Here is a 27,575-nt window from a genome sequence, read left to right as displayed (position 1 = left end):
CGGTGTGACTGCACAACTGGAACGGGAGAGCGGTGCTGTTGACGCAAAGGCATGCGCAGCTCTCTCTTCTACTTTAGGCGGGAAGTCGAAAAAGGTTGCTACAAAGCAAAAAAAGAAAAATAATACGTTTGTGCGAAGAGGCCCAACCCCCCTCCCCCACGTTGGTGTGAATGGAGGAAATTACTTTTCTTGCTGCTCAGCCGGTACCGTAGAAACAACGACACCATGCAAGACGTCTTTGCTCCCTGTTGGACAGCGGCAACGTGTTCGTGTTATCCTTTTCTGTTCATTGGGACGGAGAGGAAACGAAGAAACTCAGCTCGACGCCCGTCGGCTCCTTCGTCGATGAGCCTTCGACAAATTCGTTTTTTTTTTCGTCTTCGCGTTTGCTACTTTCTGGGTCGTCAGTTTCTTCCTCAAAAAAAATCTCTTCCCGCCTTCCGTGCATCTTTGATCTTCTTGTGGGTCGCCTTCAACAACCCTGTTCATCGCCGGACAGCACAAACACGCTCTCATGCAAGTGGCGAACCTGCATTGAAAAGCCTTTTACTCCCCTCGAATTTCCGCTTCGCGACTCTTTCGGATGGACGTCGAAAGCGGCGCTACACCGGCCGAGGTGCTGTTCCCCGGCGTGGCCTCGGCAGATGAGGTGCCGTGCTACGACCCAGCCACGACAACGCCGCACAGCCTCATGCACGAGCGGCCACCGCGGCCGCCAAGCCCGTACAAGACGATGCGACAGATGGTGCAGCGCACGTCGCCAGGCAAGTCGACGGTCACATCTACGTTTCTTCGCGGACGCCGAAAGGGGCAGGTGGCGACCGCTGGCGGCGGTGGCGGTGGTAGTGCGTTTTCCGCCGCCGCACGACACTTGGCGTATGCGACGTCTGCAGGGGAGCAGATGGACAATGCGGCGAAGAAGAAGTGGGGCATGTCGGGCGAGCTCAGTTCGGTCCCGAACGCGTTCGTGTACGAATCAACCCTGAAGGGGGAGTCCGCGGTGGTCTACGTCGACGCCGAAACGCACGACTCGGCGATGGAGCACTACGCGCTCTACGAAGCCCCGCGTCAGTGCCTCGTCGATCGCGAGGAAAACGAACGCAGCGCCCTGCAGGCGAACGAGGAGGTTGCCTTTACCAGCGTCCTGATCAGGGCCTTACAAGAACGTACGGAATTGCTCGCCGGCAACGAAGCCGAGGAACTCGTGGTGGCTGAAGCGCTGGAGCGTGCAAAGGCGCGCCACGAAATGTTGCAGGTGATTGAGGTGGAAGTGGCGGCCCGACTGCGGGAGCAGCGACTCGGGGAGCTGCTGGAGGTGCAGTTCAGCGCACTGCTCCCGGCGCACGAGTCGGGCTACCGCCGCATCGAGGAGGACGAGCGCGCCGACCTCCGCGAGCTCTTTCTCTGGCACAAGGAACACCGCCCTCTCGGACCGGGCTGTTTTATTAAAGGACCAGAGGAGGACTACCGCTTGAAGTACCCCAGTCGTGGCACGAGCGCTGCTACGGGTTCGCATGACCGTTACTCCCTTGTTGTGGGGTCCGGCCGGCGCAGCACCCTCTCCTTTGCGCGCAGTTCGCGAGAGTACGCGGGGCAGCTTCGCCATAAGAACTCGCCTTCTGTCACCTTGAACGGCGCGCTGGGCGAGCTGGCGCTGCTCCCCATTACGGACGGTCGGACGACGCGTGCGACGTCGGTGACACAAGACGGCACGTTCGGCCCCGGCGAGGAAGCCATCTTCGTCGAGGAAGGGCGACTCCGCCTGAAGGCGCAGAAGACGCGACGGCACGCGGAGCTGCGCGAGCAACGCCGCTTCACCGACCTCGCCGAAGCACAGACCGATGCCCGTCAGTACGTCCTGGCCGAGGAGGCGCTGTGCTGGATGCACCTGACGCGTGCCGGTGTGGACGGTCTTTATGCCGCGAAGGAGGCGGCGCGCGTGCGGGAGCTGACGGAGGCCGACGAGAAGGCGGCGCGTGCGGAGAAGGAGGCGCAGCGAAGCGCGATGAAGGCGCAGCTGATGCGGGAATGCGGTCTACTGGAGGACACGGTAAATGCCGCAACCACCAAGGAAGACCATAGGGATGAGGCGGAGGGTGCGACGACCGCCGTATCGAATGCCGAGGATTTGGCTCGTCCTTCAGGGAATGCGGCGGAGGATGTGTGTGCACTGGCGCGCGAAAACTCTGACTCCACCGTGGCGGACAGTGCAGCCGCCACAGACGCTCCCTTCGTCCAGGGACCTGACGCGGACGAGGAAGGCGAAGCGCAACGCAAGGACAAGGATGCCCCTCTTGCTCACCTTCGTCTCATCGCCGAGGAGACAGACGATTCCGCAGCGTGCCGCCGACTCACCAAGCTCACCTCCTCGGAAGCGGCGGTCGATGATCACGATGAACTGTAACAGAGTGGTGTACCATTGAAAAGAAAAACCGCTTTTGGTGCGAAATACGAAGGTTGTGGCTGTAAGTATTGGAAAAGAAAGAAGAAGATGCATGTTTAATAAAATTGTTTTGGGTTTTTACGTTACCGGCTGTTCTTGTTTCACGCTTGCTTCTCTGCGATTGTTTCTTCCTGTAGTTTTTTTTTCTTTAAGCGTTGACCTCGACAATATGAGCGTGCAGTGTCATGTACATACTATTCTCTCTCTCTATTACTGAAAGTGAGTGCGTTGTATCCATACCTTCTCTTTTCCTGTATTCGTATTTACTGGAACGTATGCTTCTCTTTAGTTACGGTATACATGCTCGCTCCTTTATGTTTTCTTTTTGTAGCTTTTGCCTGTGTTTCGATGTAATCTTCTACGCGGCAACTACTTACCTCAAACAGACAACGGCAAAATAAAAAGTGGCGAACTCTAAAAAGAGCCAACTCTTTGTAGTGTCGAGGAATTTGTGATGGACGAGTTCGTGAGAAGGCACGGCGAGCTGACGCCATTGCGCGGTGCTTTGGAAGCCTTTTCATATGTACCCTTTTCGATACGTGAATAATTCTCCTGCAGTTACGGCTGTTTGCAACGACAGTGCGTACGTACTTCCCAGTGTTGATGTCGAAGCATCCCATCAAACGTGAAGGAAGCATCAGAGCACCTCCCTTTTTTTTTGGTGGCTTGTTGAGACCCGCGTTTTCTTTTTCTGCTGTTCTCTCAACATACCAAATCGCCTCTTTTTGCCGTCTCGCTCTGTCCCTTTTGAAGCTGGAAGCCCTTTTAGCTCCCCTCGTACGTTCTCTGCTTGCGGTATTCCTAGCTGATACCCATCCATTCATTCACATATAACACACGCACCCACACACACATCTTTGCCGAACCTCACGCTCTCCTAGTCCTCCAACCATGCCCGGTATGAGACTTGACTTTCTCAAAAACCCCTCGCAGCGTGTGGCGACTGGCAAGTCGCTGCCGCTGCAGCAGGTGGAAGCGATCGTGCTCTACGGCAAGCCGGCCCAGCGTGCGAAGGTGGTGCAGAAAATCCTGCCTGCCGTGTATGGTCTCGCGCTGAACAAGACGACGCACCACGTCCTCCTCACCTTGCTGGACCACTGCGACAACATGGACCGCGTGAAGATGCTCTACAACGTGCGTCGAAAGCTGCCGGACCTGGCAAACTCACCGGTAGGCAACACCGTGGTTCAGCACTTGCTGGAGAAGGTGCCGACGCGGCAGAAGAAGGAAATTGCGGAGGCCTTTGTGTTGAACGTTGACGAGGATGAGTTCCAGCGGCTGTGCATACATCCTTTTGGTAACTACGTTGCGCAGAAGCTGATGAAGGTGCCGGAGTGCGTCGAGATGGTGCAGGAGCGCTTTCTGCCGCACATTGCAGCCCTCAGTCTGCACCCGTACGGCATGCGTGTGGTGGCCCAGTTCATTGACTCCGTCGCGGAGGGCTGCACGCGGGTGATTGAGGCCCTCTTCCCAACGTACGCGAACGCCGACCCAGAGGGCGATGAGGAAGCGGTGGCGGCCTCGGATAAGCTTGATGCGTCGATCCTCGCGCTGTTCCGCTCCGCGGATGAGTCGATGGTGCTGACGGCACTGCTCCGTCACGCCCGCACTCCAGCGGAGGTGAAGGATGCCATCTACGCCCACCTTGGCGAGTTCGTCGGCGACTATCTCGATGCCACGTCCAAAGCCGACGTCAACAAGGAGATGAAGACCGACGGTGAAAAGGAAGAAGCGGCGGAGTTTGCAACGCCGGACTTCGGGACCGGGTCGAACGTGGCGAAGCCGAACGCGCGCTCGACGGGGCTCGAGAACGTGCACGTCTACTGCGCTGCGCTGGAGCACGGCGATGACATCCAGCGGGCAGACTTGTGGGCTGCCCTTTCGTCTAACCCGAATGTTCTCTTTTCTATTACCCACGTGAAGGGCGCCGTGCAGGTCGGTGTGGCGGTGGTGCGCTACGTTGAGGAGGCGCGCAAGGTACTGCTGCAGCTGATGTACCAGGCGCCATCGTCACCTTCCACGTCTGCACTCGTGGAGGGTGCGGCCACTCCGCAGGGACAGCAAAAACAACTGACACCCAAGAAGGGCAAGAAGGTGTCGGAAAGCACCACAGCGGATTCCATCGTCGATGTCGCCGTCGACCCGGTGCGCTCGGTGCTGCTGCGTGCGTTTATCGAGGTGGCCCGCGAGCTCATCCCCGAGAAGAGCACGGCGGAGCTCACGTCGCAGGCGGTAGCGCTCTCGCAGAACGCCGTCAGCTCTCCCGTGCTGCAGAAGCTGGTGGAGACGGACCTCAGCGGCGACGTTGCCGGTGCACTACTGGAGGTGCTGCTGAAGCATCCGTCCATCGAGGAGCTTGTTCTGCACCCGTCTGCGTGTTATGTGCTGGAGTCTATTTTGCAGTACGCCCCGGAGGAGGTGCGGGCACCGCTCGTGGAGGCACTGAGTACGTACTACGCGTCTCACCTGCACCACGCGCTGTCCTTTGCGCAGGGCTCGCGTGTGATGCAGAAGCTGCTTGCCTACGCGCCGGATGCAACGGTGGTGAATGCGGTGAATCAGCTCATTTCAGCGGCAGCGAGGGAGGAGGAGGAGGAGGCCAAAATCGCCGAGGGCAATCAGGAGAACGGACGCGACGCAGACGAAAAAGTCAAAGAGAAGGCAGAGACGGCGGAGGCGAAGACGCTGAACCGCAAGGAGCAGCGGGCGATCAACCGCACACGGCACTACCACGTTCTGTCGCATGCCCTCGTCTCCTACGCGTTGCACCAGCACGCGTGCTACGTCGTGCAGGCGCTGCTGCGGGAGGTCCGCACACGGCAGCTGGAGCGGGAGCGGAAGCTGTTGATGAATGAGCTGAAGTCGCACGTGTTTGAGATGTCGGTCTCGCCGTGGGCGGGTCGTGTGGTGCTGGATGCGATGCTGACCGCCGGTAGTTCGCAGCTGGCCGAAGCGATGAAGAACGTGGCGTTCCTGCGCGCCGAGGCGTGGCTCTCGGAGGTGTCGGCGGAGCGCAAGCAGCGCGGCAACGGCGTGGACCCGACCCTGCGCAACATTCTGAAGCGGCAGCGCGAGGACATCGCGAACGGCGTGGATGTAAAGAAGTCTGCCGCCCCGGGAGACAGTGGCGCAGAGAAGGCGGAGCCTGCGCACAAGAAGAGGAAGCTGTTCCGCTCTATGAAGAAATAACGATGAGAAGGGAAAGAAAAGAATCGCCATCGATGAAAGGCGCCTTAGGCAGCAGCGTGTGTGTGTCTTTGATCTTTTTGTTTTTTCAAGTACACGGTAACAACTATTTAAGCGGTAAACAAAAGTACAGATGAAGTTGAAGGAGGATTGTTGCTCGTTCTAACGGTTCGATTAAGTAAGGTACATTTGAAATGAACGTGGGTCGACGAGGAAAGCAGTAGAATGGGCGGCGCAGCTGATCACCTACTTTTTGTTTTGATGAAGTACCGGGTACTGCGCCAACCAGAGTAGGTCTCGCAGAATAAAATGAGTGTAAGTTTTTCTTTCAACGTTAATGTTCTTCGCCTAACGATAAGCAATAATCAAACCTATCAACGGTAATAACAACGATATTTCACGGTCCGCCGACCGCGCCTTTCGTTTGACGAACTGGGGTGCAGGTTCTCATGTTTTGCACCAGAACTCGCCGGGTGGAAAAGGCAGACTGTCCGTGGTTTAATGCAGCCAAGGAACGTGAGAATTCAACACAGGCCGAGAAGCACACTTCCGCCTGCTCGCTTGCTTTTTCTTTCTCCAAGTTGGGTATTCAATGGTGCAATTGAAATCGATGCGTCCGTAACGAACTGCCATCCCTCCTAGGTCGAAAACGCTGCACTTTACTGTGCAGTCTTCTCTCACACGCACTCTCCTTCTTACGTCCTCTTGCACATCTTCGTGTTTTTTTTTTGTTTCTCTTCTCTGTGGCGTGTTACGCAACATCTTTTGTTCCACACACCGTTCGTTTTCGAATCGTCTTCGGTACTCACCATTTTCCTGTCTTGTCTGTGCCTTTCTTCTGCTCACATCGAACAGCTCTCGTGCATCTCTCTCCCTCCCTCACCTTTCTGGGCTTTTTCTCTTCCGTGCCTTTCCGTGCCCTCCCCGTTTTTCTTTTCTCCGGGCCCAAACAATGCAGATGAACTCCTACGCCGCCGGCTACAACGCGAGCGCGCGTGGCTATCCTCAGATGGCACCGGCGCCGCGGCTGCCCCCCGGCTGGGAGATGGCCTACACGCAGAACAACGAGTTGTACTACATCGACCACAACACCCGCACTACGCACTGGCAGCTGCCGGCGGAGTACGCGATGCAGCAGCCGATGGACGGCGGCTTCCGTGGCCAGCAGCGCCAACGCCGTGGCATCGACCGCACCAAGGCCAAGACGAAGATGTGCATGAACATCGAGAACGGCGGCACGTGCTCCTACGGCGCGAACTGCGCCTTTGCACATTCGTCCGAGGAGCTCTCGACGCACCCCCACTTCAACCCCAACGGTATCCAGGCGAACGGCCAGGAAAATGTCGGGGGCTTTCAACAGCGGTAAAAGGGAAAAAAGAATAAACTTATTGTTTGAGAATCCAAAAACCAAAAAAGCGTCCCCGTCCTTTTTTCTTTTTACTCGCTGTCTTTGGCTTTCTAGAGCGGAGTGAAGCCTGAAATCTGTGCCGCGCCGACGCCATGAACGACAAACCAAAAACGATGAAGTCGGAAAACGGAGAAGGGCTGCGGTATTTGCCACAAGATGACGTGCAGCGACACTCTATTTACTCTTATGCCTGCTCGAAGCTGTTCTACAGGCACAATTTCTTTTCTCCTGTCGCGTGGTATGGAGAGCGGTTTGCTTATCAGTGTGAAGAGCGCGAGGGACTATGACCAGGGAAACGCAGTGACGCACGCCGTTGACAGTCCTCAGCGTAGGTCACTGTAGAAAGCAGAGTCGGGGAACCAACAGCAACGACGAAGAGAAAGACGCTAAAGGCGAAGAAGAGGACAAAGAACAACGAAAACGATTTTTTCTTCTCTTATATTTTCTAACAGCTAACTAAAAGAACCGTAGAGGGAGCAGAGGAAAGCGGCCAGCAAAGGGAAAGGAATGCGACTCTTATTGTACGACATCGGATCGTTGCTGATGCGTTCTCCAGTATCCTTCTAGCATTATCATTAGTCGCGCTCTGTGTTGCCGTTTTCGTCTTTCACGCACCTACGCACCACTGGTGAAGTTGCGTGTGGTCCGTGACATGTGGTCGCACCTTCCCCTATTTTGCGACGGCTGCATTTCGTTTGCTTTTTATTTCCTTCTTCGGTTCGCGTTTACGCTTTAAATGTGTGAGTGTGTGTGTGTGTGTTCCTGACTAAGTATGGAGTCTTATAAGTATATATTTTGTGTGGGGGGTGGGAAGTTCCTCAGAGAAAATTTTTTGCTTTTGGTTTCAGCATTGATGGTTTCATTTGTCGGGGTTAGCTTCAACTCTTTTTTTCCTGCGTGCTTCTATTTTCTTGCTGGAAGCACCGCGTATTCTTCCATGATGGTCACCGTATATATATATATATATATGTTTTGCTGTTTTTGCTGTGTCTACAACTGGAGCGAATGAAGACGTCGCTGCGTATCATAAAGGTGGCCTCTTGGTTTTTTCTTATTTTTTTGACACAAGGGTTTTCTGAGATGGGAAGTACACGCTTATGAATATGAAAGAAGAGGGAAGCATTCACCGCTGCAACACAGCACCTTTCTCTGTCATGGTTTTTGTCGAACGAACACTTTTTTTTTCACTTTAAACGCAGCTTAAGTGGAGGAGGCAACGTCATAAACTAAAAGCACCGCTAATGTATGCCACGGTGCAGAACGAAAACTTAAACGATTACATTAAGGAAACGTGAAATAGGAGATACGATATTATTTTTTATTATTCCTTTTTAGATATACCGACTCTGACGATTAAATCCTTTATTCCATCTTCACCGCCTCAGCGCTGCTTGCCGCTTAAACTGAAGTTACGCCTCTCTTCTCACGCTGTTCATGTGCGTCTTTGAATGTGTTTAGGTAAGCTACAAATTGACGTTATTTCTCCGCGATGCCTTCTAAAAGACAGATGGCCTTTTAAAACAAACTGTTGTTGGGTTCTACACATTCTTGGACCGATGGCTTTGACACTTACTAACGATCCTCACCGTCATTCTTCATCGCTTTTTACACCCATCACATAAGGTATGCATTCGAGAAGCGAGGAAGCACAACAAAGAACTGTGAACACTGCGCTGCCGCCTTCGTTTGAACTCCACGTTTAAAAAAAGAATATATGATAAGAAAGATGTATATACGTGCTAGTGTTTGTGTACAGTTTCACCGTGCCGTCTTTTTTTTCCCCTTGTTGTTTTCTGTTTGTGTTTTCCGCAAGTGCGAAGCCTGAGGGAGATAGAGAGAGAGAGAGAGAACTGAAGTGAAGGTGGAAGTCCCTCGAAGGCGGGAGAAGGGAAACGAGAGACGTACTTGCGGTGACGGCAGCATTCATCGTGGTAAAGCGTGTGCGTCTGTTTTTTTCTCGTACTTTATTGTCCCCCACTTTATTTTCCATTTCGGGCTGCTGCCTGTTGCTACTCTACTTTTCTTTTGTGTGTTTTTCCTTGTAGTGGTGTTACCTTTATTAAAAATAAGGAAGTTGTGCTGGTTTCATCTTTCCCCTTGTGCTCAACGCTTAATGAACTACCACTTAAAAATAAATATATATAAAGGAAACAGAAGGTAAACTGATATGTGGCATGCAAAGGTGAAGCTACTGCCTTTTTTTTTGAGCTGAAACGGGGTTGTGGAGTTGAAGCGATAGCTGGCGAACACCAGAGCAGTCACAAGATTTCCTCTCTCTCTCTCCATTTATTTCAACCACCAACACACGTTCTTGATGATCCTTCGTAGGAACAAGTTGGCAGCAGAAGAAGAACATTTTGTTTTGGCTTCCATCTTCTCTCAAGAGCGGTGTTTGGAAGACCAGGCATCCGGGCAAGGAAAGCTGCCTGTGCTTATTGGGAAAGATATGCCTTGTAACTCGCTCATTTGAGATTTTGAAATCTTCTCTTTCTTCCGTGTTCTCCGCCTCTGGACTCTGGTCCATTGAGCGTCTTCTTTGGTTGTTTTGATCGTGGTGTCAACGCCCTCGTTGTCTGAATCAGAGTAGAAGGAGAGTCCCCATACATACTGGCCTAGCGAGCAGTTCTTTTTGAAAAGAACAGAACTCTTCCCTTTCTTTTCTGGTGCTGCTATCCATTACTGCACAACATCACACACGCGAAAAAACAACAACCAAAAAAGATGACCGACGTCCTCTTCGATGTGCGCAACGCGCTGACCGTTGGCAACTTTCACCAGGCCATCGCCGATGGCAGCACCGCACGCGGTATGGCAACGAAGCCCGCCGAGGTGAGTGACTTCAACGTGGAAAAGAGCGCAGTGGTGGCGCTGGGTCAAATCGGTCTCGGGCAGGGCGACGCCGTGATCAGCCAGCTGCGCTCCGAGAGTAGTCCGCTGCTCGTGAGTGTGCGGACGTGGGCGGAGTTGATGGTCGCCTTACGCGACAACGATCCGCTGTCCGACACGGTGGCCTCCGTGGTGGCGCGCCTGCAAAGCGACGCGGAAACGGTCTCGGCGGAGGCCATGTACAAGGCGGTCTTTGCCGCCACGGCTCTTCTCTACCAGTACGATGTCATCGGTGCCTTGACGCTGGCGAAGCGGTGGCTCGGCGCGCTGCAAAAGCCAGAAGGGGCCCTTGCGATGCGCCGCACCGTGGAGTTGCACGCCGTTGCCGTGGAGGCGTTGCTGCGGCTGAACCGCCCCGACGAGGCGGCGAATGAGGTGAAGCGAATGGAGCAGGTGGACAGCGAGGCGATTGTGACGCTGCTCTGCGCCGGCATCGTCGCGCTGCATCAAGCCGCCCTCAACGTCGCCGCACAGACCTACGAGGCGGCCGTTTCATCGTTTAAGGAGGTGCAGCTGCGGTGTGGGAATAGCGTGATGGTGTCGAATTTGATGGCGCTCGCGCAGCTCGGACTGCAGGATTACGACGCAGCGGAGCGTTCCTTGTTGGACGCGCTAGCAGTGCGGTCGAATGATGAGGCGACGCTGGCGAACCTGGCCGCCGTCGGTGCGCACAAGTCGAACACGATGGACGGAGTGGAGCGCTACATCCAGCAAGCGGCGATGCTGCGTGGTGCGTGGAGTGAGGCGTATCTGATGAAGGAGAAGAGCCTGGATGACGCGATCGAAGCCTTCAAGCTCGAAGGGTAGGAAGCCGTCCCTTTTTTCTGTTTGTTGTTGTTAAACACCTGCAGCGGGGAGGGTAAAAGCCAGGTGGATGGAGCGTTCATGACCCTCCCCCCCCCCTATCGGATGCCTTCATCAGCTCCAACGCGGTTGTTATCGTGCTCTTTGAATCCGTTTAACCCTGTATGAGAGTTTGTGTCGGTGTCAGGCTCTCGTTTCAAGAGTCTTTCTCATTGATACCAACCATTTGCATTTCGGTTGTGTTTCTTTTCTGTGTGCGTGTTGGTGGGCCTCTGTATTTTGTAGTGTTCTTTCTTTTGTTTTGTTTCTTCTGAACGCGAAGGTCTCACGGCTGACCATTGTGCTGCGCTGTTTGTGAGTCTCTCTCGCCCCCCAAAAAACCTGCAAAGAAGGAACATGTGATAGTACCGGAGCTTTACTTGCTGCGCCACATGAGCCGAGGCGTTACGAGGTCCCTCTTTTTTTTTTGTTTGTGATCGGACACTCCGTCTTTTCCCTTCAAAGTGTGGAAAAGAGGTTGAGGCGAAGGCTTTCATCTGGTGCTGAAGCGATCATGCTGCTTGGGATTCCTAGTTTGATCTTAAAGTACTGGCTGCGTGAAACTGCGAGGCGATGCAGAGGACACGCAGCTTCTTAAAAAAAAAAAATGATTTGTTCTACTCTCTCTCTTTCTCTCTTTCGACGCTCTCCGTTCCTTTCGTGCATCAACTCCACCAACTGCAACGGTGCGTAGAAGTGCTCACTCGATAGACCATCACCCATAGAGTACGGGAGGTTCATAATAGAATTCAGTTCTCAGGCCTCGTTTTTTTTTTTGGGTGCCGTTTTACTGTTCTGGCTCTTCACACACTTATTCTAATACACGATAAGACTTACTTATTTATTACAATGCAGGTGGAAGGCGATTGGAAGGTGGCAGCCAACCTCAACCTCTTGCTTGGCAGCGAGCACCCACCGGCCCGCTTGGAGAAGCCGTTTCTCACACCGCAGCAGCGAGCCGCCGGCAGCTCCTCCACCGTCACAGTAGACGCGCGAAATACGGCCAACTTCCGCAGCTCCTCGTATTGCGGACTGCAGGAAAAGTCCACGCCGGCGGTTCGCAGAAATGTGGTGGCGTACTACAAAGATATGCTGCGCCGCATTCCGCTGTGGCGCGGCGCGATCAAGAAGCAAGAGGCAGGGGATGCGCCGCACTCTTTGGTGAAGCCGGAGCCGCCAGCGGAAGAGGAGCAGGGGGAGGTGAGAGGCGGTCCGGGGGACGACCAGAGCGGGTCCGCCGGCGCGACGCCGACCGTCGCTGTCCCTCTCTATCGTGCGGTAGGGATTCTCACGCAGGTGCAAGACCCCTCCACCGTCAGCGCCGCCACGCAGCAGGCGCCGTGGGAGTTTTACGTCGTCCGTGACCTCGAAGACGAAGACTGCTACGTACCGGCGCTACAGGCCATGTCCCAGCAAACCACCCCTCTCACGGGCGCGTTCATGCTGATGCAGGAAGGCAACGCTAACTCAAGCAACGGCGCATCAAGCCGTAGCCCCGGCAAGTTCAGTCACAGCGAGTCTCTCCGCGTGTCAGGGGGTGGCATGACCGGGGTCAGCGTCGCCGGCGAGGAGACAACGGCCACCAAAGCAGAGGCGGACGAGGAAGCAGCGGCGCAGAATGGCACCCGTCTTTCCCTCTACACGCGTCAAGTGGGCCAATTCACTGGGCTGTACCCTGGCACGGCGGTGGGCGTCGTCGGCGAGCCATTTCAGCGCAGCGCGCGTGGTGTGTTGACAGGCGTGCTCGTGCGCGAGTTTGTGCTGCCGGCACGGCCGTCACTTCCCTGGCGCGTGGATCGCCCACTGTCGGCGTCTGCAGCGATGCAAGGTCCTCAGAGTAATCTGAACGGCAGCGAAAACACAAGCGGTGCACGAATTCACTTCTGCAGTGGCCCTTTTCCTCGCCGCGACGTCGCTGGTCTCTTGCGGACGGTTACCCAGCAAGCGCTGCACCGCGGTGCTGATGTGCTGATCATTGGAGGGCCTTTCATCCCTCCCTTTGCGAACGAGTTTGAGCGCGGCTTGTTGCCCTCACTCGGCGCGACCTTTAATGAGGTGACGGAGAGCTTCGTGGACACGCTGGAGGAGACGCTGAAGACTTACTACTCCACTCGCCCCTTGCTGCCGCACTTAAAGGTCCTGTTGGTGTCCCATAGAGGCGACGTGACGCAGGTGCCCGTGCTGCCCACCACCATGTACGCCATCGCTGACACGGCGGACATCCTCGTCCGCTCGAACCCGTGCCGGGTGTCGGTGAACGGCGTGCATGTCAGCGTGTGCAATGAGGACGTGGTGGGTGCAATGCGGGACCGCATGGTGGAGCGGTGGCCGACTGCGGAGGGCAGCCTGCGCCGCGTCGTCGAGGCGTTGGTGAATGGCCGCCTCTACACCCCGCTGTACAGCTTCCCGGTGACGCTGGTGGACATGAAGCACCTGCCGCACCTCCGCATGGACTACGTCCCGCCACGCAATGAGCTGCTCGACATCGATTCGACAGCCACGGTGGCGGCAACGTCGTCGCAGGCAGGGACGAAGGTACCTCGGGAGGGCCACGACGACGAGACTGTGTCTTCGCGCAGTTGGGACGCTGTGCTTCGCTTGTCGTCGTCCAGCGTCAGCAGCAACAATGGAGTAACAAAAGCAGAGACGAAGCGTGTAAAGACGGAGTTGGTGGAGGATGAGACAGGCGAAAGCCCTTCTGCGCCGAGTACCTCTCATGCTAGTAACGGCAGCAACGGTAACAGCACCAGTAACGAGGAGTTAATGCCACACATTATGTTTCTGCCGTCGACTCGACCCCAATTCGCGGTCGTCACCCACCAGAAGGAAGAGGTAGATGGGTCTGACTTGGACAACACGGCGAGTGCGACGGGTGTGTTAGTCGTCAATCAGGAAGTGTGGTCCACCCGCTCTTCGCCAAAGTTCCAGCTTCGCGTGGCTGAGGTGACCATCCCAAACACGGAACTCGTCCTGCGGCGCGGCGCCACTGCTGCCAACGGTGTGGCGTGCGGTGTACTGCACATCTACGGTGCGTAGCAGGAAAGCTGCTGCTGCCTTTTGTTTTATTGGAGAGTAACGGGTGGTGGTTTTCGTTGAACAGTTGAGGAAAGTGTTTTCTTTTTGCTGCTGTTGCGACTGTTGACGGTGGAGGCTGCGTGATAGACGATATTATCATGTGGGAAAAAGAGAAGTAATATAGATAGATATCTGTTCTCTTTATCCGTAGTACGCGTTGAATCTTCATAGATACCATCGAAGCAACGGCTGCCATTTTTGCCGTTCTTGACGTCCCCACATATTACGAAAGAAAAAGGCTCAGACACATTTTCATCCTTCGTTAGGATGCGGTGATGGCAAACAAGCTGTCGCCTCCGCACGAGGTACACAATGTTCGAGGTGTTCACGGCTAAACGGCGCGTGCCGGTTCTCGTTTGCTCACATTTACTTTCGCCTAGTGTTGCCAGAAAGCCTTGAGGGCGTCGAGGACGAAAAACGAACGGTTGCGACCGCCATCTTGGTTGATCCAGAGCGCTTTCAATATATATATGTGAAGTTTCACGGTGCGACCCCGCTGCCGCTAGACTGCCATTTTCTTCATTTGCAAGAACACACCTAGTGCATTCTCGTTTCATTGCTGTGTTTGCGCGGCAAATACACCATCAAGCGATTTGATCCTTCCTTTGCTGAACAATCTCTCTCATATTTCTCTGCCGTTTTCTTCTAACTTAACATATACTGCTCCCAAATAACTGGACAAGCATAGGTTTGGTTTTTGCGCTTTCGATACGTGACATCATCTGCCGAGTTGTTTTTGGTGAAAGCACCGTCTTCTAATTGCCGCTCACCTGCTCTTATTCACTGATGGCGTGAACGGTAGTCAAAAGATCGGAAGAGCTCCAATGAACCGCCGTCGAGAGAGTTCGACGCGCGCGGGGAGGAAAATGAATGCCGCAGGGGCACGGTGTTTGCCACAGTGCCCGTTGCTGTTGAGTCTTCGCGTTTCGTGCAGTCCAGTTGGGTCCCCAACGCTACCCGTTTTTGTTTATTCCAGCCGGGCATCGTAGAGTGCTCTATGCTGGTGAGTTCAACCTCGTTTTCCAAGAAAGGGGAAGAGAAATATGGGAGCGGAATCGTTTTTTGCCGATAAGATCATGCCTCAGCTGTTACTGTTAAAACGACAATAGAGAGAATCTACCTCTTCTTGTTGACATCGATCATTGAACTCAAAAAGAAGAAAAAATTAATTTGTACTGCTATCGCTCTTCCTTATTCTTCTCCTGCTGCTTACAAGTATTTTGAAACCCCTTACAAGGCTAAGTAACAGAAGACCAGGAGATGTTTTCTGCTCTCGCACCTCAGCTTTTTTCTTCTTCTGCATTGATGTGCACCACATGGAATACGCTGTGATCGCCGTTTACAGCTTTTACTATGCATCGTGCTCTTCTACTCCTCAAACAAACGCTGCACCCACCGAGGCGCACTGTTCCGCTAGCAGCAAACCCCCTCACACGGTGGTCACGACGAATCCCGCAGTGGCGGAAACTCGCTGGGATTCTCACTCCTGTCGCGGTTGGTCTGGAGGGCTGCCACAGCGCCTTCAACGCCACGAACTCCATCCGCACCTGCCTCTACTTTCAAACAGCGTCCCCTCCAGCCTTTCTGACGGCGGACTCGTGGCGGTTGATTGAGCATGTGCAGACGCGATGTGGCACTCGCGACGGCCTCCATACGTCGTCCTTATCTTCCTCTTCGTCAACGACGGAATCTGCGAGAGACACGGTGGAGGACGATCCCTTTGAAGGCATTGCAAGCTTTGGCGAAGATGTTTTTTTTGGCGATCGCTCCGCAGCGACGGGGGGAGAGAACAAGCGGGGTGACCTTCCGCTGGTGGCGCTGGAGAACTTCACCGACCGGGCGCAGAGCCTCCTGCACACGCGTCTGCCCCCCGCGCTGCACGACGCGCCGCTTCGACTCGTGGTGGGGCACGAGAACTGGGGAGTGCGACGGAGCCTCTTACGTCCCCGGGAACGAAGTTCCGACGCAACGGAAAACGCCGACCCTTTGGTGGCGGATGTGGTGGTGTATGTGCCTCAATACGGCACGATTAGCTCGTTGAACGTTGTGACTTCCTTAGGCATTCTGCTCTTCTACGCTTTCATAGATGTGCATTGCCCCCACTCTCGTCCCATCTACTCTGCCACGGCAGTTCGCCATGACAGCACATCGCACCACCTATTGCCCAACGATACCAACAGCAGCGAGGGAGAGCTAGAAGTGTTGCGAAGCCAAATTCAGGCGTACCAGGACTTCTTCAAAAAAAGCCTTCCCACTCCGTCGTCATCAACACAGATACACAACTCCGCCGCAACGTCAGATAGATCTCCGCCGGACTCCGCGGACTTGCCTTCGCACGACGTCCACGTCAACACCACACCGCGCGTCGACAGGCGCCCAATTCATCCTGTCTTCTACCAACAAGACATGAACGACATTCAGCAACTGCAACAAAGTTACCGTCGAATGCTGCTGCAGTTCAGTGGGAGCACATCTCCTCCCGTCGATGGCAGTACGGTGGCGGCAGTGGCACAGCAGACGTCGCCGTCTTTCTTCGGCCTCTCTGTCCTCTACGAAAACGAGTGCGATCAGCGCAACTTCGGCGGGCTCCTCCGCAACGCCAACGCGTTTCTGGTCGACCACGTCTTCTACGTCGGACGGCGCAAGTACAACGTGGTGGGCGCCGTAGGGTCGTATCACTACACCCCTCCACTGTACCTCGGCCCCTTACCGGATGCGGCGTCGGAAAGGGGCATTGCCGCTGCGCGGAGACCCACAAGCACAGCCGACAGCGACAACGTCTGCTGTAACGACGGTGATGTGGCGGCAGCAGGGAAAGGCTGGTCCGCATCTTTGAAAGCGAAGGTGGATGCGATGTTTCTTGCAAAAGACAGGGCTGCTCTTCCTCCTCGGGAGTGGTGGTTGCTGGACTGCGGGCACCGGTTTCTCTACGACGAGGCTCCGACAACAACGACGGACGACGCAAAAAGGCAGTCTTTTGGTACGGCGAACGACGCAGCATCGGGTGCTGCAGCGACGAAACTTTGTGGGTCATCTCCACAGTCTCTTCAACTTTACAACGCGTTGTTTCTACAAGGACGTGTTCACAGTCTGTGTGAAGCAGAGGCCGTACTGCGAGATGCGCTTTGCGGTGGTGTGGTGCTGGTCGTTCCCCAGGAAGGTAAGCTGCCGCACGCGGAGTTGATGCGCCTGTGCAACGGCGTCCTCACCGTACTTCCGACCGGCTCTCATTACGCGGAGTTGACCGCGCTCACGGCGCACAACGTTGAGGAGCCGTTGATCCACCCGGGTCATCGCGGCCTGCCCTCTCAGGTGGCGAGCGGTATTGCTCTGCAGCGGCTCTCTGCCGTGCTGCATCCACGTCTCGCAGCCATTTGATGTAGAAGAGGTGCTCCCATTACATGTGTAGAACTTCACTCTGCAGCTTAACACGGCACTACCCCAAAGGAACAACGGTTTGAGTCGTTGCATTAATGTTCTGTAATTTTCCTCTTGTGTTTTTTTTTTTAAGCGGCGTAGTGAAATGGTTTTGTTTCTCTGCACTGAGTGTTCACAGATAATACGTAGTGGTTAATGGAAGAAGACTTGCTAGCGCTGTCTTCCGTGTGTGTGGTTTTCTGTGGAGGACGACTTCTTGTCGAAGTATGACTGGTCGCTGTATCCGTGACGGAGATCGCGATCGTAGGATTTATGTTGCTCCTCGAAATTCAGCACAAGAAGCGGTCGCGCCGAAACGGTGCGCCTCTCTTTGAATCACGTATTTGTTCTTCTCACTTTTGTCTTGCCTTTGTCCGTACTGCGCTGGAACGCGTACTGTTCTGCGGTCATTGGTGAACTGAGCCGCGACACAATTTGTCAGCCACTGCAACCGCGCTTCATCCAGAGAGGGTTGTGTGGCCGTCGTACATTATCGCGACAGGTTCAGACCAATACGGAAACGTGGCCAGCGGCCACTGCGACGTGAAGAAGACCCCATTGAAGGGCAAGGCATGCAATAGGAGTTGTACAACCTGCAACGTCATTTTCTTCTCATACAAATATAGAAAGAAGAAGAGCAGCCGGCTGATCTTCACAGAGGGACAACGATGGAGAAGCTGTCCAGGTACAAGGAAACGGTCATCTTCGCCTCGTGCGCGGCGGCGCTGGTGGGGACGGTGCTGGTGCTCCAGAAGGCCACGACACCGTTATCGCACAGACGACACGCCGGCTCCTCTGCCTCTCGAGGGGTGCCACGGTCACGATCGGCCAGCCGCGGGCCCACCGGTGCCCGAAGCCGCGGCTCCAGCCGAGTCCGCGCGACGCAGCCCCACGACAAGGAGAGCGCTGCGTTGACGGTGCCGATCAATCCGGTCACGGCAGCGGCGGCCGGTGATCGCAGTCACGCCAACCGCAACCGTGATGCTTCTCAGGCACACACGCACCGCCATCACGGGCACGTTCGTAACCCCTCGACAGCAGCAGCAGCAGCAGCAGAGACCAACGACCCTGCCACGAAGGTTGCTGAACCCGTCGCTGCACAAGTGCCGAAGAGACCGCTCACGGTAGAGGCTGTCGCACAGCACACAAAAGCACTCGGCACGGCCAATGCGCTGCAGAATGCGCTGCGTGCCGTCGACGTGGCGGGCGTAGCGGGCTCTCCTCGTGACACGTTGGCAACCGGTGGTGGTGGTGGCGAAGACGGTGCGAACTGCGGAAATGCGTCCAATGCCGCCACAGTGGGGAGTCAAGCACTGTATGGCGCCTCGGCCACCTCCCCCGCGGTTGACGGTGCCGCCCAAGCTATTCGTGCGAATGGAGACATGAATGGCGAGGCGATGCCGGGCTTATCACCGCGCGGTGGTCCGGCTGTTCTCCCGCAGGCCGTGCCGACTCGCGGTGCGACCCACGCGTCGCCCCTGCCAAATGCCGGCGCAACAAAAGCCGCCGGAGCGCCGACGCAGACGAACGTTCGCTGGTTCTGCCACGATCGCGGAACGCAGACGGAGCCGACGGGCGACGGAGGATCACCCGCGACGGCGAGCATCACGCCAGACCGCTGGACGCACCCGGCACTGATGAGCCCCATTCTGCCCCACGGCGAATGCACCGACTCGGCCGTGATAAACGTGGAAGATTTTGACTGGACTCCAATGCGTGAGGCGGACAGTACGAAACCGATGCACACGACAGCACTACCCCTCGATGAACGGGGCGTACAAGGCGCCGTCGTCCCATCGTATTTTCTTTCAAAACTGGAGAGCCAGATTCGAATTCTTGTCCGTCACATCTCGGACGACAAGGAAAGCGAGAAAAATTGGATGCGCTTATACCTCTACTTGTCGGAGCTGCCGCTGACGGTGCGCAAAGCCTTGGCGGAGCGTCGGCGCTGCGGCGTTACAACGGACTTCACTGGCCTCGCCATGACCATGTCTCCGGCGATGACTTATTCTCCAGTTTCCGCTGTCGAAGACGACGATACTGGCGCGCAAGCCGCAGCGCAGAAGTACACCGAACAAGTCACCGGGACCACTGCAACAGCAGCGACGCCAGCATCGTGTTGCCTCCCAAAAGATGTGTTGCACCTCTTGCAGCATGGCACACCGCAGGAGGCGACGGCCTGTGCGCGCTTTACGTGGAAAGATCACCGATGCGTCTGCGTGGGCGGTGCGTTTGTGTCTGATGCATCCTCGGACCTCTTCGGCGCCGCCGCCGTTGTCGATGCGAGGCGAGATTTAACTGCTCGTTTTGCGCACCTGCAGCTCTCACCGTCGTCGTCTTCGTCGTCGTCTGTCAGAGGGGAGGAGGAGTCCAATGACGCGCATGACGATGAAGCCAGCCCGTTTCCTGTCGTGGTTGCTGTGGCGAAGCACATTGAAAAGTACAACGTTCTTCTCTCGGCGGGCACGGCATCGCACTCACCAGATGGGGTGGAAATTGGAGCCGCCGCTCGGCAGGTCGATGACCAAACTCCGGTCAGAAATGCCCATGATCGAGCATCGGAAGAGGCAGCGCTGGAACCCCTCCTCCACGAACAGCAGCGCCAGCAGCACCTCGCGTCGCTCGTAGCGGCCTTTTTGCAGCTCAAGCAAAGCGCCGGCTTTCAGGCACTGCGGCAGAGTCCACAGTTTTCGCCCTTCGCGTGCGACTTTGTCGAACTCGCGTCCGCGGCGCAACACTTTCTTGACGGCAGCTCTCTGTCGCCCGACGGCGGCTCAGCCCTGCTGCTGCTGCACGCGCCTGCCACACAGAAGCGGCTGGTGCTGTCCGAGGCGACAGACGCGCGCGACACTAGCATTGGCACGACGACGTCGGCAAGGTCCGATTCTAACCCTACGTATGGCGCAGGAGGCCGCAGTCGACGTGGCGTGAAGGTACGCACGCCGATGAAGCCGAGCATTCGATATCCCATCCAGCATGTGCTGTCGAACTCGCCTTCTTCTCGGAACGTTTCGTAGAAGCGAGGGCGAGGGGGCCAGGTTCTAATGATGCGCGGGGGGTGGCGGTACCGTCCGCCGCCTCGAAACTGGTGACGCCTGCGCTACACACTTAGTAGCGAAAATATGGATCGCTTTATTCTGCGGTTGTGGCAGATCGGATCACGCAATTTTGTCGCGTTGCAGGATGCGCTGGAATCCATAGAGTCTTTCTTTTTACCGAGACAATTCGGTGTTTACGGTTATTTGTTGTTGTTGGTGTTGCTGCTGCTATCAGCAAACCTCTTTGGTCTCGCGCTGCGCTTCGCTCATCCCATGGCGGTGCGGTGTTGAGTAAATAGAAGTAAAGGAGTCCTCCTTTTTCATAGAGTCTTTTATCTTCCCTAGCGGTTTCTCTTTCCGATTCGCTCGCGGATCTTCCTGTTTCAACTGTTATTTCCCTGCAAAAACGAACCCGTCTTCTTAATTCCTCCCTCGAAAAATACGTGGAAAAGGAGTTGAAGTAACTCCTAGACGCGCTCTGTGAGAACAGAGAGAGTGCAACGCATCGTGTTCACAACATAGAGAACGATGACCCCGACACACACACGCCAAAAGAATACAGTTACTCTGCACCTTTTTTCTTTCTCTCGAAGGAAAAAAACGGTCACAGCACACATGTGACGTTCGTACTGTTGCAAGGGTTTCGTTGTGTGACGCTGTTCAAATCCTCTTCTGTATTTCCATCTCCGCTCTCTTATCGTACCATGCCTTCAATTTTGTACATCATCACATCGATATCCTTGTTGTGTCCCGGTTCGCTTTTCTTTCTCCATTGTGCTTTCTTCTAGTACTACATTCATCCTGCAATTTTCTTCTACCTGTGTGCTTGAGTTGAAGATACACACCTACAAAGCGAAGTTTGCTTAACTGGCTTTCGGCCTGCCGTGTGTGGATTCCCACAAGTGTGTGTGTCTGTCTGTGAGTGTGTGTACATACTGTTCCATTTAAAACTCAACCTCGCGTTTCTTTTGTCTTTGGCGTTCATTTTCTTTTCTGTTTTCTCCGTTACTCTCTTCATCTGCTGCTTCTCGGTGGAAAACAGCTATACAGATAATTAAAGCTGACACATGTAGGTGTGTGTAGAACACAGTCTCGGGTTATTTTATGCACGGCTTTCGCCTTTCTCGTTTTTCCACTGTTTTTTTTCTCTCTCTCTCTCTCTCTCTGTTGTGCTGCGCAAACGTACTTGTCGATCTTTTGAAAGAGCAGCTCCACCATTCTGTTTCTCCATTTCACCTCTTTCGGGTGTCCACTTGTCGCTTCCGCATTTCGCACATATGGGAGAAAGAAAAAAAGAGCCTTTTCTTTTTCACCTTCATTGAACCGCCCGCTACCACTTTCGACACCATATATCTATATAGAGACAGAGTTTATACACGCAACTTGTCTGGCACACAATTTCACGATCTTCTTTGTAATATCCGTTGAATACACGCGCACACGCCGTACCTCTCACCCCAGCGTTGCTACCTGAGAGTATTCAATTTAGTTTGCCTGTTCTTCCTGGTTGTTTACACGCACCGCGCTGTTCTCTGTTGAGAACGAATTTAGAAGCGCTGGGCGAATTACTCCATCCTGTATTGCATCGCTTCAGAGTTTCGTGGTGGGAAAAGGCAGTGCATCCTTTTTTGTTGTTTATAGTTCTGTTATTGGCGGCGCTGACGCTGCTCAGTCACCGCACGAAGAAGGTGAGCACGTAGCATCCGTGTTCTTGAATTACTCGCCGAGAAGCCGTTGTCTACACCGGCAACTAAAAGCACATCCAGTCGCTGTGCTTGTCGTTGGGTGCTCCTCTGCACGCCCGATAGGACCTGTATCCCAAAAGGAGACTGGTTCTTGCTCCTCGCGGTTTCCTCCCCGCGTGCGTGTTTGTGCGTGTGTCCACAAGACTCTTTCAAACCTGGTTTCTCGTGCGCGATGGCCCCGAAACGCGCACCACCGCGTCGGCCGCCAACGAAGCAGCCGATGACCTCGGTAAAGCAGATACACTACCTCAATCAGCAGCAGGCGCAGATGGCACGTATGTTCCAGCAGCAGGCACGTGACCGCCGCACGCACATCGCGCGGTCCGTTGCGATGTTCAGCCTGCTCCTTCTCATCAGCACCTACTCATACAAGTCGTATGGCCTCGTTGTGTCGATTGCGGTGGTAGTAGCGGGGTGGATGCTGGGCTTCTTGGAGGCAGTGCAGATCGCTCTTGCGTGGATTGTCCGTAATGCCGCACAGCCGAGCTACGACGAGCTGCTGCGCCGTGCTGATATTATGAGCCAGCCGGTCAAGGCGAAGGAAACGCTGTCGGGCGAAAACGAATCCCTGGCCTACGGCTGCAGCAGCATGCAGGGCTGGCGCCGCTCCATGGAAGACGCACACACGCTGCTGCTGCTGGACAAGGGCGGCTTCTTTGGCGTCTACGACGGCCACAGCGGGGCTGCCACCTCGAAGTATTGCGGTGAGTACATGTTTCAGTTTGTACACCAAACGACCGCCTTTATGCGCGGCGAAATATCTCAGGCGCTCTACGACGGCTTCATCGCGATTGACAAGTATCTCCACTCCCTCCCAAGCTTCGAGCGAGGCGGCTGCGCGGCTGTCGTGCTGTATGTGGACGGCGACGATTTGTACTGCGCGAACGCGGGCGACAGTCGCTGCATTATGTGCCGAAATGGCAGCGTGGACAGCCTCAGCACCGACCACAAGCCCTTCCTACCTGCTGAGCAGATGCGTATTGAGCGGGCGGGCTGCTACGTTCTGAACCGTCGTGTGAACGGCATGTTGGCGTTAAGCCGCGCAATTGGCGATTTCATGTTTAAGAATAATTCGCAGGTGTCGTGGGAGATGCAGGCGGTGACCTGTGCTCCAGAGGTGCGGGTCACCCACTTAAACCGTGATAAGGACGAGTTTGCGGTGCTGGCCTGTGACGGCATCTGGGACATGATGACGAGCGAGCAGGTGGTGGAGTTCGTCCGCCCGCGCATTCAGCAGCGTGTCCCACTGGGCCGCATCTGTGAGGAGCTGATGAACGCGTGTCTGTCGCCGCAGCCGTTTGGGCTGGGCTGCGATAATATGTCCGTCATCATCGTCACGTTCAAGCGCGGCTCACAAGGGACGCCGTCGCCAGCGGCCGGCGTGACAAACGTTGGGGACGCGACGCAGACAGCAGCGTCCACACCGAGCCCTGACAGCCAGGAGGGTAGCGGCAACAATGGCAATGGCACCAAAACGACAGCTGGTGCCGCCGGAGATGCCTTGTTAGATCATTCCGACGCTGCCGGGAACACAACTGCTAGTGCAGAAGATCGCAAAAGTTCGATAGACTACAGAACGATGCAGGTCGAGGTATCGGCCAATGCCTCGAAAGGAAACCTCCCCCAATCGCATAGCCCGCCGACGCAGACACCGTTAACTACAGACGCGTTGTCGTCGACGCTGACGGTGCCGACGGTGCCGCGTGACACGGTAGGTGGCATCGCCAACACGCACAACGGCGCGGCGCACCGCGCCGGTAGTGAAGGCAAAGATGGCCTTTTTGAAAGTGCTGGCAGCGGAAACGCAATGAAGGCTTCTACGCCATCGCCCCAGAGAGCCGGTGCGGTATCACCAGATGTCCCGAAGGAACGTGGTCTAAGGCGCAGAATCATATGACTGGCATTATTATTATTATCATCATTATTAGTTTGTTTTTTTGAAGAGCTGCGCACATGGAAGTGAGTGGAAGAAGTCCATCGTTTTGAGCGTCTTCAGTCACATGTGTGCTTGAGTTAAGTTTTTTTTTCCTTTTTTGGCATTACTGGCTTTGCCGCTGCCATACACTTCTTCACAGTGTGTGTGGGAAAGGGTTGTATGTTTTTGTTTGTTTTCGCAGTTATGGGGTCAAAAAAGAGAATGAAGAAGTTAACGCGAAGGTGGAGTAGAGGAGGACGGCTGTGCTGCCGTCCTTCTTTGTTCTCTTTCACGCCGGTTTTACCGCTTTGTTTCTTTCCATGTGTTTTCTCGTGTGTGTGTGTGTGTGTGTGTGTGTGTGCACGTGTGTGTCGCCGTTGCGTATGCGTCCACACATTCTGTTTCCTTTGTGTTGTATAACTCGTTCCGTCGCTTCATACCGTTGTGTTCGCGTGGATACGTCCTGCGTTGCGCGCAGCGATTCAAAATATACATTTAGTGAGACGAAGGAAGCAAGTGCGCCTTGGCGAGATTCAAGCGGCGATGTGGTTGACTGGTAGCGAACGGCTCCCATGACGTCACAGTTGTCACTCGCTTCACGAGCTGCAAACATGGAAACAGTCTTGTTGGGCAATGCGGTCATGTGATAAACTGCCTCATCGCGGTGACCATTTTTTTTTTCTGTGCTTCTCCAAAGGAAAACGATGATGTGATCTGTGATCTGCACCAAGCGCGTGTCCTTCTCTCCTTATTCTTTTCTTCTGTGGACCATGTCTGTTGCGTTTACCGGTCGGATGTGAACATCGTTCAACAGCAATAAAAGGTTCTTCCTCTTTGTTTCTCTCTTCTTAGCTCCGCCGCTTCGCATTGTTAAAAGAAAAGAAAAGCATTATTTACAGTGTTTATTTTTTATTTTTTTTTGTGTGCTTCACAAATCATCACGCTACTCAAAATGGCGGATAAACCGGAGTCAATGCAGGTTGCGACGGTAGGCCACATCACCACCGATGTGCTCGAGATGCCTGCGGAAGACTTTGTCAGCCTCCACCTGCAGCCCTTACAGGACGACACGTGGATCCGGCATGAACAGATTGTGCGCATGGAGAACCTCGTGGACACCGAGGGCGGCGAGCGGATCAAGAAGGAAATCTTGAAGGACTTCATCGAGGAGAAGCAGCGTCAAGGAACCTACCGCAAAGATCCCATCCTGGAAGGCATGATGTTCCAGGAGGAGCTGATGCGTGAGTACTGCAAAACGCAGCACAGCAGCGACGCTGCGAAGGCGCAGTCGTACCGGATGAAGATGATGGCAGAGCACCGGCAAGCGCGGGCGATCAAGAATGCGGAGATGTGAGCACGTGCAGGCGCGAAAATGAGAATGTTGTTGTCTTGTGCTGGAGCAGGTGCACCCGACGCATCAAGTTTTTCGTGGACGCTGACCGCGTTGGTGGTTTTTCTCGTCCTCCACTTCGACATTTTTTTTTAAATGTAAAAAACAGTGTTTTGTCTTTATGTATACTCTGAACGATGCGCAACCCTCGCTCTATTTGTTCTTCTGTCTTACTGTCATAAATCTACAGTCGTGGAAACCGCTGGAACACCCTCTTTTCTCGTTCTAAACCTTACCTTTCCCGTTCGGACAACCCTTGGAAGCGTACGACGATGTTTTTATTTTTCCCTTTGTATGCATTATCGCTTCTCTGTCGCATTCGCAGCCCATTGTTTTAGTTGTGAATGACGCAACCGTCTTTTTCTTTCCGGATGTTTGTTTCTTCTCGTTGTCTACTCACTCACTCTCTTTTCGTTTTTACACCATTGAGGTTTTTTTTTTTGATTTGCGCAAAGTAGCGGCAGTATTTTCTGTTTTGTTGTTTCGTTACGAGAGTTTTTCTTCCGGTGACGCCAATGGACCTGTGGTGACTCCGTTGCCGTGGGTCAAGCAGTTTGGAAGGGTGAGCAGTTCGTTGGTTGCACTGGCTTTCGCGCGAGTGCCAGCAACGAACTGAAGAGAGCTAACTCGCATGTCGTCGGAAGACGTGAGGAATACCTATCTCAATGCACATTAAAAGTCTCCAAGGACGCTGCCAGAATCAACGTACATGGACTTCTCACATATTTCTCTTTCTCCCTTTCCTCCTCTTCTTTTTCTTTTCTTCTATCTGCGTTGGTTACTGTCGCCCATCTACGTTGAAGTTGCCGAACTCCCTCTCAGAACGTTGCATTTATCCATTCACTCCTTTGCTTTTCCCTCAGCCATTTTTCTCTTTTACAGACATATTCCACCTCAAAAACTACATTTATCATTGACTTCCTTCTGCCGGTTCCGCCAAGATAGACGCTTGGCTTCTCATTCTGGCAAGAATCAAAAAACACACACGCCCACACAACGAAAAATGCCCGTCGCTGCCCTCCTGCCAGAGCTGCAGCGCGTTCTTATGGAGCACCGCAAAGCGTGCAACTTCGACGCCGCGGCGTGGGTGGAGATGAAGTGCGGGAAGCTGAACGACTACATGCGCCGCTGCGGCCTGGAGGCCTGTGTCACGAGCGTCTCTGGCGGGATCGACTCTGCCGTCGTCTTGGCTCTGTGTGCACGTGCGATGCAGGCACATGACAGCCCTATCCAAAAGAATGTCGGTTTGTGTCAGCCGATCCACAGCAGCGTGTGGGCGCTGGAGCGGGGCAAGGAGAATATTGCCGCCTGCGGTGCGACCGAAGTGGTGGTGGATCAGACGTCTTTGCATCAGGAGCTGGCCGCGGTGGTTGAGAAGGCGATGGGGATTGATGGCCGAGACTTCGCTCGGGGGCAGCTGCGCAGTTACATGCGCACTCCTCCTGGCTTCTACGTCGCACAGCTGCTGAGTCAAGAGGGACTGCCGGCGATTGTGATGGGCACGGGGAACAAGGACGAGGACTTCTACCTGGGCTACTTCTGCAAGGCTGGCGACGGCGTCGTGGATGTGCAGCTGATTTCTGACCTGCACAAAAGCGAGGTGTTTGCGGTGGCGGATGTGCTGGGGGTGCCGGCAAACACACGCAACGCCGCGCCGTCGGCGGACCTGTGGGCAGGGCAGACCGACGAGGATGAGCTCGGCTTCCCGTACGACTTTGTGGAGCTTTTCACGGGGTGGTATTTGAAGCAGCACGAGTCGTCGAAGCTCGAATTTTTGGACTCCCTCTCGGCGGACGCGCGGAAGCAGTTTGAGCAGTACACCGCCGCCTGCGAGCTCGTCCACCGCCGTAACGCTCACAAGTTGATGGGCCAGGTCAACCTGTGACCGAACGGCGAAGTATTGAAAAGCGAACAGTGAATGCATTTGTTGCGCACGAGCCTTTCTGGTACGGTTCCCAGCGGACACCCTCCGTTGGACCGGTGCCTTTGACTTTTCTCTCCCTCCTGTGTTGATGCGTTTTCTCCTCCCATACTGTCTTGTTTCGTGCGATTCTCGACTGCAAACATGCGTGATAGCAAATTATTCATAATGGTTCATTAGGTCAACCGATTTTTTTTTAAACTAGAAAAAGCAGAAGCGAACACTAAACGCACTCTTTCACGGCCAAGCGACCGTTTCACGTGGTCAATTATTTACCGTCCGCTTTTTTCTTAGTTTACAAATGCTCA

At 54.6% G+C, this 27,575-nt stretch overlaps 10 protein-coding genes across 14 annotated transcripts; all 10 read left to right on the top strand.

Annotated features, from left to right (window-relative positions):
* Positions 1-407: 407 nt before the first annotated feature.
* On the top strand, positions 408-2,404 carry ABB37_01228 (hypothetical protein; the record flags this gene model as incomplete). Of its 2 annotated transcripts, none has more annotated exons than XM_015797649.1 (1): positions 408-2,404. In XM_015797649.1, the coding sequence occupies exon 1, from the start codon at positions 584-586 to the stop codon at positions 2,402-2,404; it is 1,821 nt and encodes a 606-aa protein (XP_015663169.1). In that variant the 5' UTR covers positions 408-583. The 2 variants fall into 2 exon arrangements, with proteins under 2 accessions (XP_015663169.1, XP_015663168.1); XM_015797648.1 differs by having other exon boundaries at positions 499-2,404.
* A 791-nt stretch (positions 2,405-3,195) lies between these two features.
* ABB37_01227 (hypothetical protein) lies at positions 3,196-5,632 on the top strand (the record flags this gene model as incomplete). Its single annotated transcript, XM_015797647.1, has 1 exon — positions 3,196-5,632. The coding sequence occupies exon 1, from the start codon at positions 3,335-3,337 to the stop codon at positions 5,630-5,632; it is 2,298 nt and encodes a 765-aa protein (XP_015663167.1). The 5' UTR covers positions 3,196-3,334.
* An 851-nt stretch (positions 5,633-6,483) lies between these two features.
* ABB37_01226 (putative zinc finger protein 2) lies at positions 6,484-6,995 on the top strand (the record flags this gene model as incomplete). Its single annotated transcript, XM_015797646.1, has 1 exon — positions 6,484-6,995. The coding sequence occupies exon 1, from the start codon at positions 6,582-6,584 to the stop codon at positions 6,993-6,995; it is 414 nt and encodes a 137-aa protein (XP_015663166.1). The 5' UTR covers positions 6,484-6,581.
* A 2,623-nt stretch (positions 6,996-9,618) lies between these two features.
* On the top strand, positions 9,619-10,730 carry ABB37_01225 (putative coatomer epsilon subunit; the record flags this gene model as incomplete). The annotated part of the gene is made up of 1 exon (XM_015797645.1): positions 9,619-10,730. Exon 1 carries the CDS (start codon positions 9,759-9,761, stop codon positions 10,728-10,730), a length of 972 nt encoding a protein of 323 aa, XP_015663165.1. The 5' UTR covers positions 9,619-9,758.
* A 729-nt stretch (positions 10,731-11,459) lies between these two features.
* ABB37_01224 (hypothetical protein) lies at positions 11,460-13,802 on the top strand (the record flags this gene model as incomplete). Its single annotated transcript, XM_015797644.1, has 1 exon — positions 11,460-13,802. Exon 1 carries the CDS (start codon positions 11,616-11,618, stop codon positions 13,800-13,802), a length of 2,187 nt encoding a protein of 728 aa, XP_015663164.1. The 5' UTR covers positions 11,460-11,615.
* Positions 13,803-14,528: 726 nt separating this feature from the next.
* ABB37_01223 (putative mitochondrial hypothetical protein) lies at positions 14,529-17,219 on the top strand (the record flags this gene model as incomplete). Of its 3 annotated transcripts, none has more annotated exons than XM_015797643.1 (1): positions 14,529-17,219. In XM_015797643.1, the coding sequence occupies exon 1, from the start codon at positions 15,195-15,197 to the stop codon at positions 17,217-17,219; it is 2,025 nt and encodes a 674-aa protein (XP_015663163.1). In that variant the 5' UTR covers positions 14,529-15,194. The 3 variants fall into 3 exon arrangements, with proteins under 3 accessions (XP_015663163.1, XP_015663162.1, XP_015663161.1); XM_015797642.1 differs by having other exon boundaries at positions 15,057-17,219; XM_015797641.1 differs by having other exon boundaries at positions 15,078-17,219.
* A 707-nt stretch (positions 17,220-17,926) lies between these two features.
* Positions 17,927-20,275, top strand: ABB37_01222 (hypothetical protein; the record flags this gene model as incomplete). Its single annotated transcript, XM_015797640.1, has 1 exon — positions 17,927-20,275. One exon carries the CDS (start codon positions 17,927-17,929, stop codon positions 20,273-20,275), a length of 2,349 nt encoding a protein of 782 aa, XP_015663160.1.
* Positions 20,276-21,083: 808 nt separating this feature from the next.
* ABB37_01221 (putative protein phosphatase 2C) lies at positions 21,084-23,938 on the top strand (the record flags this gene model as incomplete). Of its 2 annotated transcripts, none has more annotated exons than XM_015797639.1 (1): positions 21,084-23,938. In XM_015797639.1, exon 1 carries the CDS (start codon positions 22,214-22,216, stop codon positions 23,936-23,938), a length of 1,725 nt encoding a protein of 574 aa, XP_015663159.1. In that variant the 5' UTR covers positions 21,084-22,213. The 2 variants fall into 2 exon arrangements, with proteins under 2 accessions (XP_015663159.1, XP_015663158.1); XM_015797638.1 differs by having other exon boundaries at positions 21,500-23,938.
* Positions 23,939-24,769: 831 nt separating this feature from the next.
* On the top strand, positions 24,770-25,310 carry ABB37_01220 (hypothetical protein; the record flags this gene model as incomplete). The annotated part of the gene is made up of 1 exon (XM_015797637.1): positions 24,770-25,310. Exon 1 carries the CDS (start codon positions 24,909-24,911, stop codon positions 25,308-25,310), a length of 402 nt encoding a protein of 133 aa, XP_015663157.1. The 5' UTR covers positions 24,770-24,908.
* Positions 25,311-26,148: 838 nt separating this feature from the next.
* Positions 26,149-27,231, top strand: ABB37_01219 (putative NAD synthase; the record flags this gene model as incomplete). Its single annotated transcript, XM_015797636.1, has 1 exon — positions 26,149-27,231. The coding sequence occupies exon 1, from the start codon at positions 26,350-26,352 to the stop codon at positions 27,229-27,231; it is 882 nt and encodes a 293-aa protein (XP_015663156.1). The 5' UTR covers positions 26,149-26,349.
* Between the last annotated feature and the right edge of the window lie 344 nt (positions 27,232-27,575).

This window comes from Leptomonas pyrrhocoris (genome assembly GCF_001293395.1).
Source record: "Leptomonas pyrrhocoris isolate H10 chromosome Unknown, whole genome shotgun sequence".
Lineage (NCBI taxonomy): Eukaryota > Euglenozoa > Kinetoplastea > Trypanosomatida > Trypanosomatidae > Leptomonas > Leptomonas pyrrhocoris.
The sequence above is the reverse complement of the archived record's forward strand: the minus strand, read 5'-3'. Positions and strand labels throughout refer to the sequence as shown.